The sequence below is a fragment of the Mytilus californianus genome, unplaced genomic scaffold, assembly GCF_021869535.1.
Source record: "Mytilus californianus isolate M0D057914Y unplaced genomic scaffold, xbMytCali1.0.p SCAF_10, whole genome shotgun sequence".
In the NCBI taxonomy this organism is placed as follows: domain Eukaryota; kingdom Metazoa; phylum Mollusca; class Bivalvia; order Mytilida; family Mytilidae; genus Mytilus; species Mytilus californianus.
Genome location: NW_026262582.1, coordinates 46,799,834 through 46,817,477, shown reverse-complemented (window position 1 = coordinate 46,817,477; position 17,644 = coordinate 46,799,834). Strand labels below are relative to the sequence as shown.

The following is a 17,644-nucleotide window of genomic DNA, read 5'->3' as shown; positions in this document are numbered from 1 at the left end:
TATCGTTTTTAATTGTTACTTTGTTCTCGTCCTGAATATGCATATCATATTCGTATCTGCATTCAAGAAAGGCAACAATCAGTAATCAATCTAAAAACAAAAAAATGGGCATAAAATAAAATAAAAAGACAACAATTAATTCATGCTTTATTTGACATAAGAAAATTATAAGTTGCCATCTAATATATCATGCATAAGCACTATTTAAAACAGTAAAAAAAAATACCAATGGGTATTTAGAAAATAACTCCAAGAAAGAAAAACAACATCTTGGTCAAATGAAAAGTGACGAAAAGACGAGCAATTATCACTACACATAAAACTTAATATTTAACAACACGAACACCACCAAAATAACGCACCAAAGCAAAGACACCAAGCAAGCATGTTCTCAAGGATTATGTTTTGATATTCTTTTTATTATAAAAAACGAAATGTGGTGCGATTGTTAATAAGACACCGATTAACCATAAACCAATGGATAAGAAAATTATAATGCATTGTACGGCCTCCAACAATAAACACAATTCATACTATAAAGAAACATTTAAAAAAATCCCGGCATGAAAAAAATGCTTATTTTACTATTTAGATTTGCTTAGTTGAGGTTATGCTAATGTTTTTTTTTCAAACATCTCAACATAAATGCAAAGAAAAGGGTTCAACATTTAGTTACTGCAGTTATCTTTTTCTCTAATTTTATATCCTTTTTTCAATTGATATTCATAAGTCGTTGTAATTTCATGCTTTTGCCAAGTAAAATACTTAGAGCAATATAAATATACAAATTTTTCTTGTTTTCCGTATCTCTATATTAGTATTGCAAATTTGTCATTTGTGCACTTTTAACAAATGAAAAATAATATTGTTTAAACGAAATTAGGTATTAAATGTATGATTATATTTGATGTATGCTTATTTACAGCATTATATGATCCTTTGTATGTATCTAATGTCTTTCCTATTAGATGTCACATTGGATAAGCGGGACTGTATCCGGATCTTTCAAGCCGCTTATGGATTCCAATTTCTTCTCTAAATCAACTAAGGTATCATCAGGTGCAGTAGAAACTGTGAAGACAGAAGAAATAATCGTAGGTTTTGGTAAAAATTAATAAAACTAATGAATTGAAAATTCTATAATAAAAACAAAAATAATAAAACAAGAGGGAAAATACTTGATCGATTTGTTTCAAAAGTTTTTTTTTATTGATGAAATGGTCGGTATTATGAAATGGCCTACTCAATTCCTACCTTGAATTATTGGAGATTTATATTAAAAGTAAATATAAGAAACCTTTTACTAAATGTTTGTTTGGAAAATTAAACTTCTTTTATCCTTGTCAATTACGTTGAAGCTTTTGAATGAAATATTAAGTTGTAATAGAAATCGACAAACTGGCTTTGAAAACGTTGTAAAATGTATGAACATTACGATCTCAATCCTGTGTGAAAGGACAAAGTTTGATCAGGCCACTTTTTGGCACTATGAATTCAAAAATCAAAAACCATTATAAATCTGCCAAATAACATAAGTCATAGTTTCATAAGGCATTACACTATCGATCACCAGTATTTATATTTTGAATTTTGTCTTACATATTTGCAAAAAGTCTGCAAAACCTGCCAAAATAGCCCAGTTTTGAGATTTTGTTACCAATATTTAGATATTAGCAACAGTTGTATCTAAAACGATATTCTGCTGCAAGATGTTTTATACAAAGATGCATATGTGTGTAAAATTACTGTTTCGATAAATTTGTTGCTCTTATCTATTTTGACCAAAACCTAAATGCAAAAATGTAAAATGGCTATTTTTTGGTCAAATATAGCAATTTCGACATGTTGATAAAGTCATAACGACATCACGCGTGACAATACTGCACCAAAATATCTAGATTGTATCAGTCTGTTCATTTATCAATAACATCAACATAGTTTTAAAAGGCTGACTATATTTTTTTTTTGCATTTTAGGGGCCAAATAATGACTCTTATCGTACTTCTTTCTTTGCTCTCAGATATTTTGCATTCAGGCAATGAAGTTGTACTCAATTTGCATGCAGTAACAAAAATATCGCAAGTTAAGTTCTACCTTACATTTAAATTTTATCAAAAGAAATTAAGAGCTAAAATGAATACCAACTGTTAATTTAAGGTAACCAATACTGAAATGGGCGATTCCACAGATTTATGTGAAGTTTTGCAAGCAACTACCGCATATGGATATGCTTATGACTATCGATAAATGATATACCTTGTTGTATACCTTCCGATATACAGCAAATTCAATTTTATGCAAATGGAATTACACATGTACAAGATGCTCGAAAATATCGCAAGATAATTTGGATAATTTGACCTTAAATTACATTTTTTTCAAACATGTCCGAAGCATTATCTTTAAAAACGATAAGTTATTACCATGATTACCAATTGAGTTTTTGTTTTTCTTGAAATGAAATTAATACGGGGTCACTAAATTTGGTTTTGCTTTAAAAATCATTCGAGTATAAATACAACATCTACAAACGTCGACAAATTATATTTGGATGTACAATTCGAATAGTCATACCGAAAAAAATAAAATTTGTAACCCCTACGCCTTTTATATCAATGACATGTAATTTTCACTGGAAACTTTGGGGACAAGATTTCGAGTCAAATTATAAAGTCGAAATTGATAAACATTAGTTGCAATAATAACATGTGTTCTATATATTTGTACCTCAATTTACTTTATCGCGGAAAGTATAACGTTACATGTATCATTGTTTCAACTTTCATATGCTTTCTTCGTTCTCTGATAATTGCAAACAAAATTTCATAAACATCCGTGAGATCATTCGTCCTGTTACCTTAACAGATTGAATCAAATTGATCGCACTGCGTTTCAGCAGTGGAATATTGTGCAGAAGATCATACGAATTAAAATGTCATATTATTGAGACTTTTTTTCTTTTCTTTTTTTTCATGTCTTGAAGTAAATAAGATTTTCATCATCTGTTTTACAAGGTTATGGTTGAAGTAGCTGGTTGAAGTAGCTGTCAAATTTCAAACGTTTCAAGAAATTATATCTTCAACAGGAGTTTCAAAACGATTTTTAGTGATTGGTAAATGTGCATTATAACGCAATTGTCATTCACGTTTTCAATGAACTATTGGTGAAAGAATCAATATACGTTGATTGAGGAAAGTTATTTAATAACCCTTATCTCAATTATATATATATATATATAAATACCAGTATATCTTTTACCTTTTTCACATTGGTTTGGTTCCTGTTCTTTACTTTGTTGTTGTCTACAGAGAACACACGAACACAGTAATATACCAGCTAAAGCACATTCTGCTGAGAAACCTTGAGACAACCCCTCGGTGATGAACTCTATATGAAAATATTTACAAATGAATAACATTGAAGTGGTATGCATGTTTGTTCTATATTTAATCTTTTAAGTATCATTCATATAATAAGAAACTCTAAATTCTATGAAATACCATGGCGATAATTACCATCTTTAGTTTTTCTACAAAACGTTTCAGTTGAAAAGATTAATAATATCCTTGACAGTTTTATCCTAAACAACATCTGAAATATGTTTAATATATCCTCTTATTCATCGTATACCGTTTACATGTTTCAGTAAATACGTAACGATCATGCATGTTCCTATTATACAGACCTCATTTACAAGGGTGTGCTTTTTACATAAAAGCAATTCTAACAGAATTATGAGGAAGTACGAGTGAAATCAACATAACATAAGTTTTACGACAATCATCCCAAATTGGTTGATAACTCCGATGTGTCGATGTCTTAACACACTAGCGACAAGATTTTGCGGTCTTAGATATTTAGATAAAAAGTTGTATGATTTGTCATTATACCGACTGTGTCCTATTCCTAATTGTGACATTTTGACAGATTGTGAATTAGCATTGCGGGTGATGCATGCAAAGAAGAAAACGCTTTCCCTGTAGAAGTAAGCGGTCTCACTCTTTTTGTATGTCATGCGATTTTCTCTGTATTGGTAGTTTACTCTGTTTGCTACATTGGTTTGTCTTTTCTGTATCGATTTACGAGATTTGAACCTCGATAAACTATAGTCTCCTCAATTTGTTCCCGGGAAATTCATCAGTTCGGTAGTCAATGGTTCGTCGATGACATGATTTATAACGTTGAAAGTTAATGAAATTTGAAATTAGAAAGAAAATAAGGTTCCAAATTCCTCAGGACAAATTAACCTAAGGTTGATTTTGGTTGTTCTTCTTAAACTTTCCATCATCTCCTCACGAATTTATGTTATACATCCTTTGGTTTTATTTTTGTTTATTCTTTAGGCGCTTTTGTTGATGATAAATCCAGAAAAGCACTTCGAATGCATCAATTTATGAAGTGTACCGTAGTCATCAATTTCCAAAACAGGATTGTCAAGAATGAGAAGTAATAAATTTGGACATCTATTCTAAAAGAAATATATGTTTGGTAGCAGCATATGTGTATACAATGTCAGGCCAAATAAAACATCCCGTGTCTATAAGGAGAGAAGTTTAGTATAATAAAGAAGCTTACTGGAGTTACCAGTTCTGTAAGTTGGACAAGTGCAGCAGTATCTTCCAGTTAATCGTTTCCTACGGCGACAATACATACAAAAACTAATTCCAACTCCTGTGAGAACAATAAATCCTGCAATTCCACCGGTTAATCCACCAATCAAACCATCTGATTTTAGAAATTAAAGAAAAAGAACTTTATATAATTTAATTCAAAAGAAATATAAAAATAAAAAGATTTGGTTGCCAATGAGACAACTCTTCACAAGAGATCGAAGAACACAGAAAATAACAATAATATGTCACCGCACGGCCTTCAACGATGAGTAAAACCCACACTTATACAATGATACGTAGAAATGCACATACACTACATTTTGACTGTATCATGTGTCTTTAGATTGTATACACTTATTTAGAGGGGGATAGAGTCGTTTATTGCTGAAAATCAAAATGTATTATTTACCATTTTTTGGAGGTTGATGTTGGTTTCAAATATTAACTGTATTATGTTTCGTTCACTTAAAAAAAAAGCATACTGTTACCACATGGTGACTTTGTTTAACCTTGATGAACTACGATGTTACATATATGATTTTGAAATATGAATAAAACTATTGAACATTTGATTCAATGGACTTTTTTTACTTATATTTTGTCATATGTGTATGAAGACTGTATGTAAACGTTTTATGTCTTTTTTATGGTGTTTGTAGTTGGTGTGCTGTCTTTTTGACAAACACTTCAGATTAATGTTATCATATTCATTATTCACAGAAATAATTCAAGTACTCACAATTGTAGTCCCATTGTGTTTCAATTTGAAACTTGAAAGTGTCATTGAATTTGTCTGGTATCACTCTGGTGGGTCTTTTATTGTATGACATTGTGTGATAATCATTATGTGTTTCTATATTTTTTTTCAGTTCAAACGTTACATGGTTTCCATCCTTTAAACACTTTGAGAACAACATTCTTCCGTATGAGTCACTTTTGCAACCTTCTCCTGTGATCTTGAAAGAAGAACAAAAATATACACAGTATACACATTTCGCTAACTTTTCTGAAATTAACAGCATTACATATGCAAAATATGCTACACTTTTCGGAAAACCAAATCAGTTTGTCATGGCATTTACACGTTAAATGAATGCAACAAACACTGTATATGATATTACCCCTAAATAGGGTGAACACATATGATTAATTCTGTTATTTTGATTTGCTGTTACAGAACTATCCTTTATTATCGGAAGGTTGAATGCTCACAATTATGTTTTATCCAACCTGTCCCAAGTATTAAGCCTGTAATTTAGTAGTTGTTGTTAACCACATTGTTCTTTCGTTAACTGTGTTTAGCACAAATCAGGCTCCATATCCAGTATACCCTCGTTTCCAGTGACAGTCCAAATATCAAGTTCCTTCACTCCGGATGATCTCTATTACAATGAACTACCGAGTGTATGTTTTGTTGATTCATTGTTTTCCCTGAACATACATGAACTATTTACCACTGGACGTTTAACTACCAACTATCAATCCATCAATCATAAATTAAGCCGTTGGTTTCCTCTTTTGATTTATTTTGCATTTGTTCATGTCACACCAAATAAAGGATAGTCTTCTACATACGGACACACGGTAACATTTCTGGCAAAAAAAATCGGATGAGTTTGTATTGTACATAACGCTGGGTTTTTTTTCGTAGTTATTACACGATTTTATATTATATGCGTGCACTTATTTATTTTGCCCCATCTTATTTCTGTTTATTTTAGTAACGCTGATTTTGTTATTTCTCCCTTCTTTTTTTTTTAATATGCTCCTTCTTAAATTCAGATGAACTTGTGAGTTACATGTTTATTTACAAGCCGTCTAAAATTGAAAGTAATTACCAGTAACTAACAAGAAAATATGTGTCAACCCTTAAACATTATTATTACCACTTCAGGGTTTTACCTCCGGTCTTATCAAGTAATGGCAATAAATCAAAGTTCCTCATTTTTGCGAATGGTTGTCGAAAGGTGCCCTTTTTGTTTGTGCCCATATACAGTGTAACATGCCTAATCCGACACCTGAGTATTCCAACATCCTGCTTTAACCGACACATTTTTCTGGTCCCAAAATATGCCTATCCTTGCAAAAAAAAACCTGAGTATTCCGACACCCTGCTTAAACCAACATTTTTTTCGTTACCTGGTTACATGGATTTTTTCGGATTACACAGGTTACACTGTACTGCCATCATGAAATAGTATACATTTGAATAACATTTTATTTCGAATTCTTCATCCTCCTTTTTTATACATGTACAATAAGTATATACCTTATTATCATCATAAGTATAGTCATAGGAGTCAGACAAGTATGTCCTGGCGTAAACCACACTCTGACATTTGGGACTGTCGTAGAATAGCTCTTTCATGCACAACTTATACGAATAAAAGGCAGATTTTGGAGTTGTGAATGACATCTGTCTACATTCCCGGGTTCCTAAATCTCCTTCAAACTTCATGTAAACCATGGTATTTGTATCAACAATATATGGATCAGACCTGCACGACTCAATTGGGAAGGAATCTAATAAAATAAATCTGTATATGCGGACAAAAAAGGTAGATAACGAAACATTGAAAATAAAACAATTTTCCAGAACGTGTAACTTTAAACTCAAAGTCAAAAAGAATATGACTTGAATGCTATGTATAGGATCATTTCTTCAGAGTAGTTGTAGTTCTAATATTAAGTGCAAAATTGAACTTTCAAATAATCTCTTCGGTGCGGCAAAATGTAACTAATGTTTGGTTTATGAATAATTTTGAATAACAAACATTGACAAATGGATATTAAAATTATTATTCCGTAAGTAAAAAGTAAAAGAAACATACATGTCATAAACTTCTCCCCAATACAGATATGGTGAAATTCTACCATTAGCATCATGGCAATTGTTACAGCTGACTTTTTCAGTGTCATGTTGTCTAAAATTAGAAACAAAACTGTATACTAATAAAAAGACGATATAAACCAATGGGACAATTAGAATTCATCAGTCGAAGATAAACATAGATGTACACAACCATGCACCGTTGTACGGTTGTATATATAGTCTTTGGAAATTCATTGCAGTTGTGTTGGATTGACATACAAGGCGTTTAACAATCCCAGTGATTTTGTTTTATTACTAAAATTATCACATGATTATTGCATCCTTTGCTATAAATTCTAAACAAAACCTTTAAGGATTTCAGAAAAAGTGGTACTAATTTTACGGTGTCAAATGAAATGAAGGTGTTTTTTTAATATCTACTGCATATTTGAAACAATTTGTTTATATAAAAATCTAAAAAAAAAAGTGTTTTATCTTCTGAAAGGTTTAATGTATATAACTTTCATGTACCTAGTTCGAAATAACTTCAGACATATACATTTCTCCAGATGCATTGGTAGCTGTCGATGTTCAAAACGGAAAAATTCATTTTTAAGGTACACATTAAGATTGTTAAGCTGCAGAATCAGATTAACTCTAAATTGGGCGGGACAGTAAAATAAAAAGGAAGGGACCGGGGTTGCGGTTTGGGCTTTCCCGCTTTGCATGCATCAGTCGTCGTGCGATTCCATTTTTTAGTTCATTTATCACATAGTGGAATTAAACACTATCGGTGAATTTATAGAAATGGCTATAATTTAGAAACTAAAGATCTAAGACAGCAGAACTATAACGCCATGTCAGGAGACGACGAAAAGACAAACAAATTCACAGAACATTACATAAAAAACTGAGTAAAACGAACACCACAAAAAAGTGACGGTGATCTTAGGTGTTCAGAAAGGGTAAAATGGTACAAGACGTTGTGGTAGCTATTTATAGCGCTTTCATAACAGACAGGGATTAATTTCTAAAGAAAAATTAAAAACGTATATAAATGAGGAAACGGTGTGTAATTTGTTAGGTTCAGATTTAATTTAGTGAAAACTGACACAAAAAATGTATTCATTGAACATACAAAAATGATGCAATACAATGTTATTTAAGAACCACATATCACTGTCTGGCTAAACATCCTTCTCAAAGACTGTATAATAGTTTAAATGTAGAATGAGTTCACCGACATCCGTGTACTGTTAAATATCAATGCTAAACTGGTTCGGTCTAAGAAAACTTAGAAATGTTACATTTCAAATGACAGAACTATAAAATATGATGCATTAAAAACAATGTAAATTACATATTTTTTTCAATTACGTAAACTGAATTGTTCATATGTATTTCAAAGGGATTTTCAGAAATTTTCTACTATTCCATTTCTTCATAGAGAGAAAGATAACACCTTTAGGAAAAGAAAAATATGAATGCATTTTAAATGGATACGTGTAAATTGAATAAATGTGCCGCTCTCCTTTTGCCTATTTGTCTTCTCTTGTGGATTTTCATTGTTTCTTTTTCCATTGATTGCAGATATCTGATGCTTCCCTTCAATCTCCATCATCTATCATATTTATATTGTTTGGCAATAATGTGTTAGTATCCTAATAGACAAATTTCTTATGTACGTTCTACTTTTTGCAGCATGACATATATGAACCTGCGTTCTGATGTCAAACGTCATCATTGATGAGCATAGAAAGCAATCCACAAATTAGTTTTTTGATAATGAATCGAATAAGTATATTTGAGTTACCCTTCCGGAGCACCTGAGATCACCACTAGGTTTTGTAGGGGTTCGTGTTGCTCAGTATTTAGTTATCTATGTTGTGTTTTTTGTAATGTTTGTCTTTTTGTCTCTTTCTCTTTTAGCCATGGCGTTGTCAGTTTATTTTCGACTTATGAGTTTGAATGTCTCTTTGGTATGTTTCGCCTCTCTTTTACAAACGCTACGTGAAATTTGTTTTATTTAAAGACATCTTTGATATATGTGAATAGAAAGAACTTGGAAAGATGCCTTTTCTCTTTGTTTCTGAAAATGCTGTATGAATTCAACATGTATGTGTTTTTTATCTTAAATTATATGTGTGCAAATGTGTACTATCTTCTAGTTACACACAATGTCACCCATTGTCAAATAACTTCGTAAATACCAATAATACGAGTAAAGTAAAGTTGACGATTTCTTATAATAACAACTAGCTTACCTGCAACAAATAATTTCCAAATTGTTAATGTTTTGGTTTGTAAAGCTTTACCTTTTTTTATGATATTTGGAAATTGACGTATGTCGACATTACAATAAATTAACAAACAACTCAAGGGCAGATAACAAATAAAACGGATGATGACATAAAATTACAGGTTTATTGTGCTTATTAAAAATTTGTATATTTATAACACAGGTAGGAATCATAAACTGGAATTAATATTTTGTTAACAATAAATTTTTTTATTTTTTTATTTAACCTCAAATAAATTAGTAACCATGAACATATGAGAGAGCAATTGCATGTGATTTAAATGAAGGTAATTATTAACATAACATATAATCGCTACAGTTTTGTCTGCACGAGATCTACATTTTGAATATACCCATTTCGGAATTGTCTCATCGATATTTAAAACAGAAATAAACAAAACATGATTACACTTTCTCACAATGTGTTTTGATTCACTATTTAAAAAATTAGGAAATTAAATCGTTACTTTTTTTTGTTTTATTGGCATCACAATTGATATCTTGTCATCGTTGACTATGGAAGACATACTTGTCATTAAGCATGTCATTTGTCTCGAGTAATACCCAACACTGCATTTTTTTTCTCTAACAAATAGTAATGCTGCTACATGTGTCACAATTTTGTTATGAATAAATGTAAAATCTAAACAATTAAATATTGGGTTTAGTATGCATTAAACCATTTCAGGTTTAGTATGCATTGAACAATTTCAGTTATCATAATTATAAATCTTTTGCAGTTTTTACATAATAAAGAAATATTGATATAGTTTTAATTCAGAACAGGTTCACCAACATCCGTGTACTTTAAAATGTATAAACAGGATGAGTCTAAAGGTACAACATAATGTCCCACGTTATTACACAATATTATATAAGATATAGTATATTGATATCGCAACTTCTAACGCACCATTAATTACTTAATCGAAGTAAAAGCAGATATTCTATATATAATTCATTTTGTAATTTGCACTTTATCTTTCTTTTGTTCTGGAATTTTTTTTTCCGATGGATTTTAGATATTTGATGTGTCCAATTGTACTTTATTGTTTCTTGCAATATATATATATATTTGGTTATTATGTTTAATATCCTGAAGTTGAAATTTAGTATTTGCTGTCAGTTTTTATAACATTTATGTAGAAACAAGGTTATTTATATCACATTTCGTCATTGATGATTAAAAATAGGAATTTTCCCAATCGTTTTCGATACTAGTATTGGTTCGAATTTAAAAAGTAGAAGAAGTGTAGTCAATGATTTGAAAAAAAGAAAATGATTGTCAAAAATTGTTAAATCTTTTATGAAAGGCATGTATCATCAACCATCTGAAAAAAAAAATAAGAAGAAATGGCAAAGTCCATGTCTCGGTATGGGCAAATCGAACAGGTCAAACATTACAATAGCATGTGCACAACTTCCATGCAAATGAATATATGCAATAATGTGTGATTTCTATAAAGACTTGATCAGATAAGATTTAAAAAATAGTAAAATAACATAAACACAGAACTCCAAGGAAAATTCAAAACTGAAAGTCCCATATCAAACGGCAGAATTCAAAGATCAAAACACATCAAACGATTGAAAAAAAACTGTAATATTCCTGACGTGGTACAGACATTTGCTAATGTGAAAAAATTAGGAAGTGCCTGATAAAATGTGTAAACGTATATGTGCAGGTAACATGTAGGTTGAATTCCTAGGACATGTAGGAGCCATGTTCAAGGAGTAGCGGATTAATAAGTTCATTCATAAGTTCATATTGTAACATTAATTCTGTATTTGTTGTAATTAGTTTTGCCCTAGCGATTAATCGGGGTTTCTAGTTTCTTTGATAATTGCTTTTTTGTGTTGACCCAATGAGTCAATATAAAAAAAAAGAAGATGTGGTATGATTGCCAATGAGACAACTCTCCACAAGAGACCAAATGACACAGAAATTAACAACTATAGGTCACCGTACGGCCTTCAACAATAAACAAAGCCCATACCGCATAGTCAGCTATAAAAAACCTTTTTCACCTTGTTCTACATGTTCTAATAGTTTGTGCGTATTTTTTTTTATAACATCACTGTTCCACTTTAGGGAAGAATGAGCGATTGCTATCATGTTTAACCCTGTCACATTATCTGCATGCTGTATGTGATGGTCCATCTACTTCTGTGGTCTCTGGTGCATAGTTGTCTCATTGACATACCACATCTACTTATTTTTATTTGTATTTTGGTATTAGAAAACCAAACATACCAAAAAAAGAATAGCAGGTGCATAACAGGAGTTCTTCTACATGTTACAGTAAAACCAGTACAAGTTTGTTTGAAATCTGTGAAGTGAGTTTCAAAATCATCATTTTATAGACCAGAAAGGATCAAACGTATTTGTTTTATTTGCTGTAATTTTTAAGTTCAATATATGCCCAAATACTCAAGTTGAGATCTTTACAGTTACAAAACGTCATTTAAAAAAAAAGATGTCTATTTGGAGATTATATGTTTTTGTAAAAAATACCAAACATTGGGAAGATCATAAAAACTGAGAAAATCAAATTTTATCAACCAAGAGAACGAATGGAAAACAACTGTCATATTCCGGACGTGGTTCAGGCATTTTACGGCGCAAATGGTGGGTTAAATCTGGTTTTATAGCTAGCTAAACATCCCTCCTGTATGCTAGTTGTTTATTTCTAAGTTATTTTGACATTTGGGTGAGCAAATTAAAATTTAGAAAAGCATACTAGGTTAATGTAACAATTATTGCGACCCAACAGCCAAAGCTGGTAAAAATACTTCACAGGCAAACAACACAACTGACTTAAATGTCACACAAACATACATATAATATAAAAATATGCCAACAAAAAAGTTTTTGTAGTTGGTAGTAAATTTAAAAAATACGCAAACAAAAACATTTTTGTAATTGATAGTACATACAGTATAAAGTATACGACTATTCGATTAAGTACAAGTTAAGCATTACATCAATTCAAGGGTAAACCAAATGAAACAACACTGTGTAATCCGATTTCTCAGATTCCCACCTCCGGACCGACCCGCACCAGGTAAGCCCAAAGTCAAAAACTTAATAGTTGGATGCATAAATACCGAGTCACGTCAAGATTCATACGTCGAAAAGGAACATGATACTGTGGATTCATATATTTTCGTGGGTACCAATTTTTGTGGATTCAGGAAAACTTACATGTTCGTGGATATTTAATTTCGTGGTTTTTTCAGAAGTCTGTATACAAGCTTATAGAAAATTTCTTATTCGTTGAACATTTAATTTCATCGTTCACCTGTACCCACGAAATCCACGAAAATTGGTATCCAACGAATAATAATGAATCCACAGTAGCATCAGACAAATACAGAGAAAAGAGTAATTTAAAAGTAAACAAAAAAAGATACACGATTTCAGCACCTTGAATCTATAACTCAAGACCATCTTGAATTATGTGTGAAGTAGACACTGAATATGTATCTAACATATCTGTAAGGCTATGACTCACAGGTATTTGGAATATTTATATATTTTTTTTAACTTGGCTATTGTGTTAATCTAGCCTTAACGGAAAAAGTTTGAGGATTGTTGGGAATTGTTTTAGCATAAAATACGTGAAGATTGCAACCTTTTTGTCGAAGTTCATCGTCGATAGGATACAAAAGCAATATGTGACTTTAATTTTGATTCAAATGTTAATTTCAGAATTGCAGGACTATATATTCTTCGAATGTAGGTCAAAAAGTCACAGACAAAAAGTCACGGACAAAAAGTCCATGGACAAAAGTCACCATTCAGTTTCGAAATTATTTTTCTTTGAATAAGAAAACGCTTATTTTTAAAAACATGTATTGATTTTTTCTTGAATTATTATAAATAAAGCAACTCTGAAAACAAAATGTATGCTAAAAAAAATCAATAATTAAAATATGATTGTTAGGAAAATAATTTGTCAAAGTGGCTTGGTGCTTAAATGGCTTCATGGTGTCAAGAAATATGTCCTTTGCATGATTTAAATTCTATAAATCTTCATTAATCAAGGCTTATAAACAATTTTCTTAACTGTAAAATGAATATATGTAATAAAAAGGCGGTTATAAATAAATATTTAACCATGATGACAGTATAGCTCATATTTTTTCATTGAAGTATTCAGATTAAATCATGTTTTTTGTTTATTGATAAGATAAATGTAATGATTATATAGTATGACTTGTTAGCCATTTCAAGGACCAGATAATGACTGTTCTCTATTGATTTATGCATGTAATAGTGCAATAACCCTTTTACACAAATTGTTTTAATGACAATTTTCCTAAAAGGTAAACCTAACCTTCAAGTATATTTACATTCAGGTTGTCTAGTCTAACATATGTTACACTTTAAGAAAATTAATAGAAAGACAAAATATTTCAAATTGTGTTTGCTCAGAATCATTGTTTATATTTATCATTCTAGATACATCATTTGTGTACATATGTAAAGTAAATTTAAGTTATGAAAACTTGAGGACAGATCATGAAGATGAGTCTATATGTGCAAACTGTCTTTATGCTACGGAGAAAAAATCTTAGAAAAAAAAAAGTTAAGTCGTTGAGTCAAAAGTTAATAACGTCATACAGGAACTTTTAGTAAAAATGCAGCCAAAGTATTTACGTTGGTTTACCAGAAAGTATATGATTTCAAAATGTCATCTTATTTCGTCCTTTTTTTCTAACTTTCTAGAGAATGCTCTAAATAACATTTAAAAGAAAGGACTACGGTAAAATGGATGAAACAAATAGCGAATCAATAGAGACATAAAATGGGAAATCACCTGACTACACAGTTCGATTCGATAAAAACCGATATCAATAGGGTCACCTTCTAAGTTTAGATACAAACCAAGTACTGTTGAAAAGTAAAAAACAAGTGAGGGATCTGATCCATTTTCGTAATTGAGAGTTATACAGGACACGTCCAAATACGAAAGGAAGAAATAGATTATAACATCAAAAAGCAAAGGACATGGAGGTGAACGATAAATCATGGAAATTCAAATACCTTGTAAAACTTAAAAAAAACAAAAACAATTAACTATAATACAAATGTGCATAACCTGGAAATTCGATTATGTTCAGCGTTCTGGTACTGAATTATTTTAATCACCATGGTCAAATTAATTTTTAAAAATAAAAGACTAATTACTAAGTTTACAGATCTTTTTATTAGAATGAATAAATGAATAAATCACCATACTTCTCATAATATTATATTATGATATTAATATTATCACTGAAACTTCATTCAATCAACAACCAAATGGGAAGTAACATCTATATGGAGACTTATGGCATCTAACAAAATGCAAAAATATGGTTAACTCTTTTTCAACGCCGAAGAAAAACTTTTCGAGTATCACTGAGTATGTGTGTAAAGCTTTGTAAAGGTGGACGGTGGTATGAGAACTTTAATTTCTCCAATTTTATGACTCTACATATTAAGCAAATCGTACTAGTTATTCGCTGGTTGCATTGCATTGTACTTCTATTTCTTTCAGATGATACATATACTGATATCTCGTTAGCAATATTCTTTGACAAGTTTGTTGACAGAAATGAAAATGATAAAACGAGATTTAAAAACTCAAGTTTCAAATTTATTAACAAAATTTAATAAATAGTCGTGAATGTAAGTCTCTAAAACTTATATATGACTTAGTAAGAAGATTTCATGCGAAAATAGTTTTTTGTCTGGCCCAATACTATGGAATGTGTATCAGTTTATTTACTTTACAGATTTTCCTTTATTTGTCTTTATACTAGTATGTTCCTTTTTGTCATATCGCTCTTGACGTGGCTCGTTATTTGTGCATCCAACTTTCAGATGAATGACTTTGTGCGTACCTGATGCGGATGGGTCCAAAAGTACCATTCGGACGAATAGGATTTTTATACTACCAAACTACAAACAGTGTTGCTGTTGGCGTCTTTATCAGATTTATTTATATGCTTCTTTAGATTATTTAAGTCAGTTTTATGAACTTCGCATTTTTCAACTTACCTCGGAGTTTAGTATTGTTTTAGTACTTTCTTGCATGTTTAATGACAGTGTTGTCAACTCTCTCGAGGGAGAAAGGTTTTAACAGGATTAAAAGGGCTTTAACAAAGTTTATTTCATATAATTGTGTTGCTATCATATCGTATGCTTTCAATCAAAAGGTGCAAAATGACGCTTTTCATTTAGAATTCAAATCAAGTAATCAGCTTTCAAAATGTTATTAACTGTTACAAATCATCTGAGATTGTGATGAAAATTGACAATTATTTCGATAATATACTGTTTTTACAAAACACAAATTTTTACTTCATTTGAATATTGATGTTCAAAAATATACTCTAATTGGAATTATACCTTTGAAATTCCTATCATTTGGAACTTTGAGAGAAGAATAAATTATTAAAAAAAATGTGTTATGATGATATATTAAATTTAAGATAACCACGTCTTTTGAATTTCAGTTAAATGAAATTCTGCAATGAGTTGAAGTGAAACAGGATGCAATAGGGTTTTAATCAATTGTATTTCATGTCCATAAAATATGTTTTTACTGGAAAAATATGAATATATCTTATTAAAATGTGTCAAATAAAATTTACGTTTAAAATCTTTCACAAAAGATTACCTGTTATGCAAAAAGACCAACTATAAAATTATCATAATCTGATTCGTAAAGAAACTACAAGTTATAGCTCTGAAAATGTTTTAGTTATCGATTTCAGCAACAAAAATATTAATTGATGCATTTAAAAATTAATTGTATTTAAACTAGGTCGTGTGCATGATTTGGCGGGTATCTTTTTATATTATTTTCGGGGTACGTATTTTGAAGCCGTTAATCTATATCTTAATATAAAAAAGTTATAAGTTGCATTTATTCTTCAAAGGTTTGAATCATTCAACAAATGTGATTTCGGTTTTGAATGTCCTTCAATTTACAAAAAAAAAAAGGTTGCACATATTAATAGAACTTTTCCTCACACAAATTTTAATTGCAATACTAATGACATAAATGTATAAATATGAGAAGATACATTAAACGTTTATAGAAGAAGACCACAAAGAACTTATCACATCCATATCTCATGAGCCATTGAAAGAGACCATGTCCACAAAATAAGTAACAACGACAGTCTATAATCACCACGCAGATAACCAAAGGTAGATAAAAACAAACAAGCGTCGAGCGCCGGTACTTTAAATCGGAAGTCGTGCTACTAGCGCCTGTCGTTTTGTGTCCCATGACAAGTAAATTTCGGTGTGATTATAAAGCAAAATAATGTCTTGAGGACAAAGATATAACATTTCAGAAAGTATACCATTACTTAATTGTGTTCAATCTTACAATATTAAAGGCGTCGAAACTACATAGCTTAAATAATGTTAGGATGACAAGCCGTTGATGTAGTTTAGGTAAATCAAACTCAGATCTGAATGTGTTTAAAAGATATCAAAATTGACAGAAGCTTCTTACCTTAATAAAATATGCACTTCGTTTAATAGTTAAGTTCAACGAACCAAATGTGCACCTGTATATGCATTTAGTGGCTTTTTGTATAATTCAAGTTATAGGCGATATAAATATCAACCAATCAGAACCCTAGCGGAAAAAATAAAGTAACTCATTCATGACAAACTAACATCTTAATTTATTTTATATATATATATGTTAATATTTGATAAGCATTGAACAGATTCATAAAATTGATATTACCTGTTAATTAAAAAAAATGCATATTGACAAAGGGATGAAGAACGGGAGCTTATGCATAGTTTAAAATATATGAATTGTAATACAATAACTTACCTATTATATGGAATTCATTTATCATTTGAACTTTTATTAAATTATCAAATTTTAAACATGACTATAT

At 30.5% G+C, this 17,644-nt stretch overlaps 1 protein-coding gene across 2 annotated transcripts; it reads right to left on the bottom strand.

Annotated features, from left to right (window-relative positions):
* Nucleotides 1–246: 246 nt before the first annotated feature.
* LOC127718261 (uncharacterized) lies at nucleotides 247–17,339 on the bottom strand. 2 transcript variants are annotated; one of them, XM_052224264.1, is made up of 7 exons: nucleotides 17,245–17,339; nucleotides 7,445–7,537; nucleotides 6,883–7,136; nucleotides 5,353–5,569; nucleotides 4,576–4,725; nucleotides 3,244–3,387; nucleotides 247–1,071 (listed from the first exon to the last, which is right to left on the bottom strand). In XM_052224264.1, exons 2-7 carry the CDS (start codon nucleotides 7,530–7,532, stop codon nucleotides 965–967), a joined length of 960 nt encoding a protein of 319 aa, XP_052080224.1. In that variant the 5' UTR covers nucleotides 7,533–7,537; nucleotides 17,245–17,339; the 3' UTR covers nucleotides 247–964. The 2 variants fall into 2 exon arrangements, with proteins under 2 accessions (XP_052080224.1, XP_052080225.1); XM_052224265.1 differs by having other exon boundaries at nucleotides 3,259–3,387.
* Nucleotides 17,340–17,644: the final 305 nt, after the last annotated feature.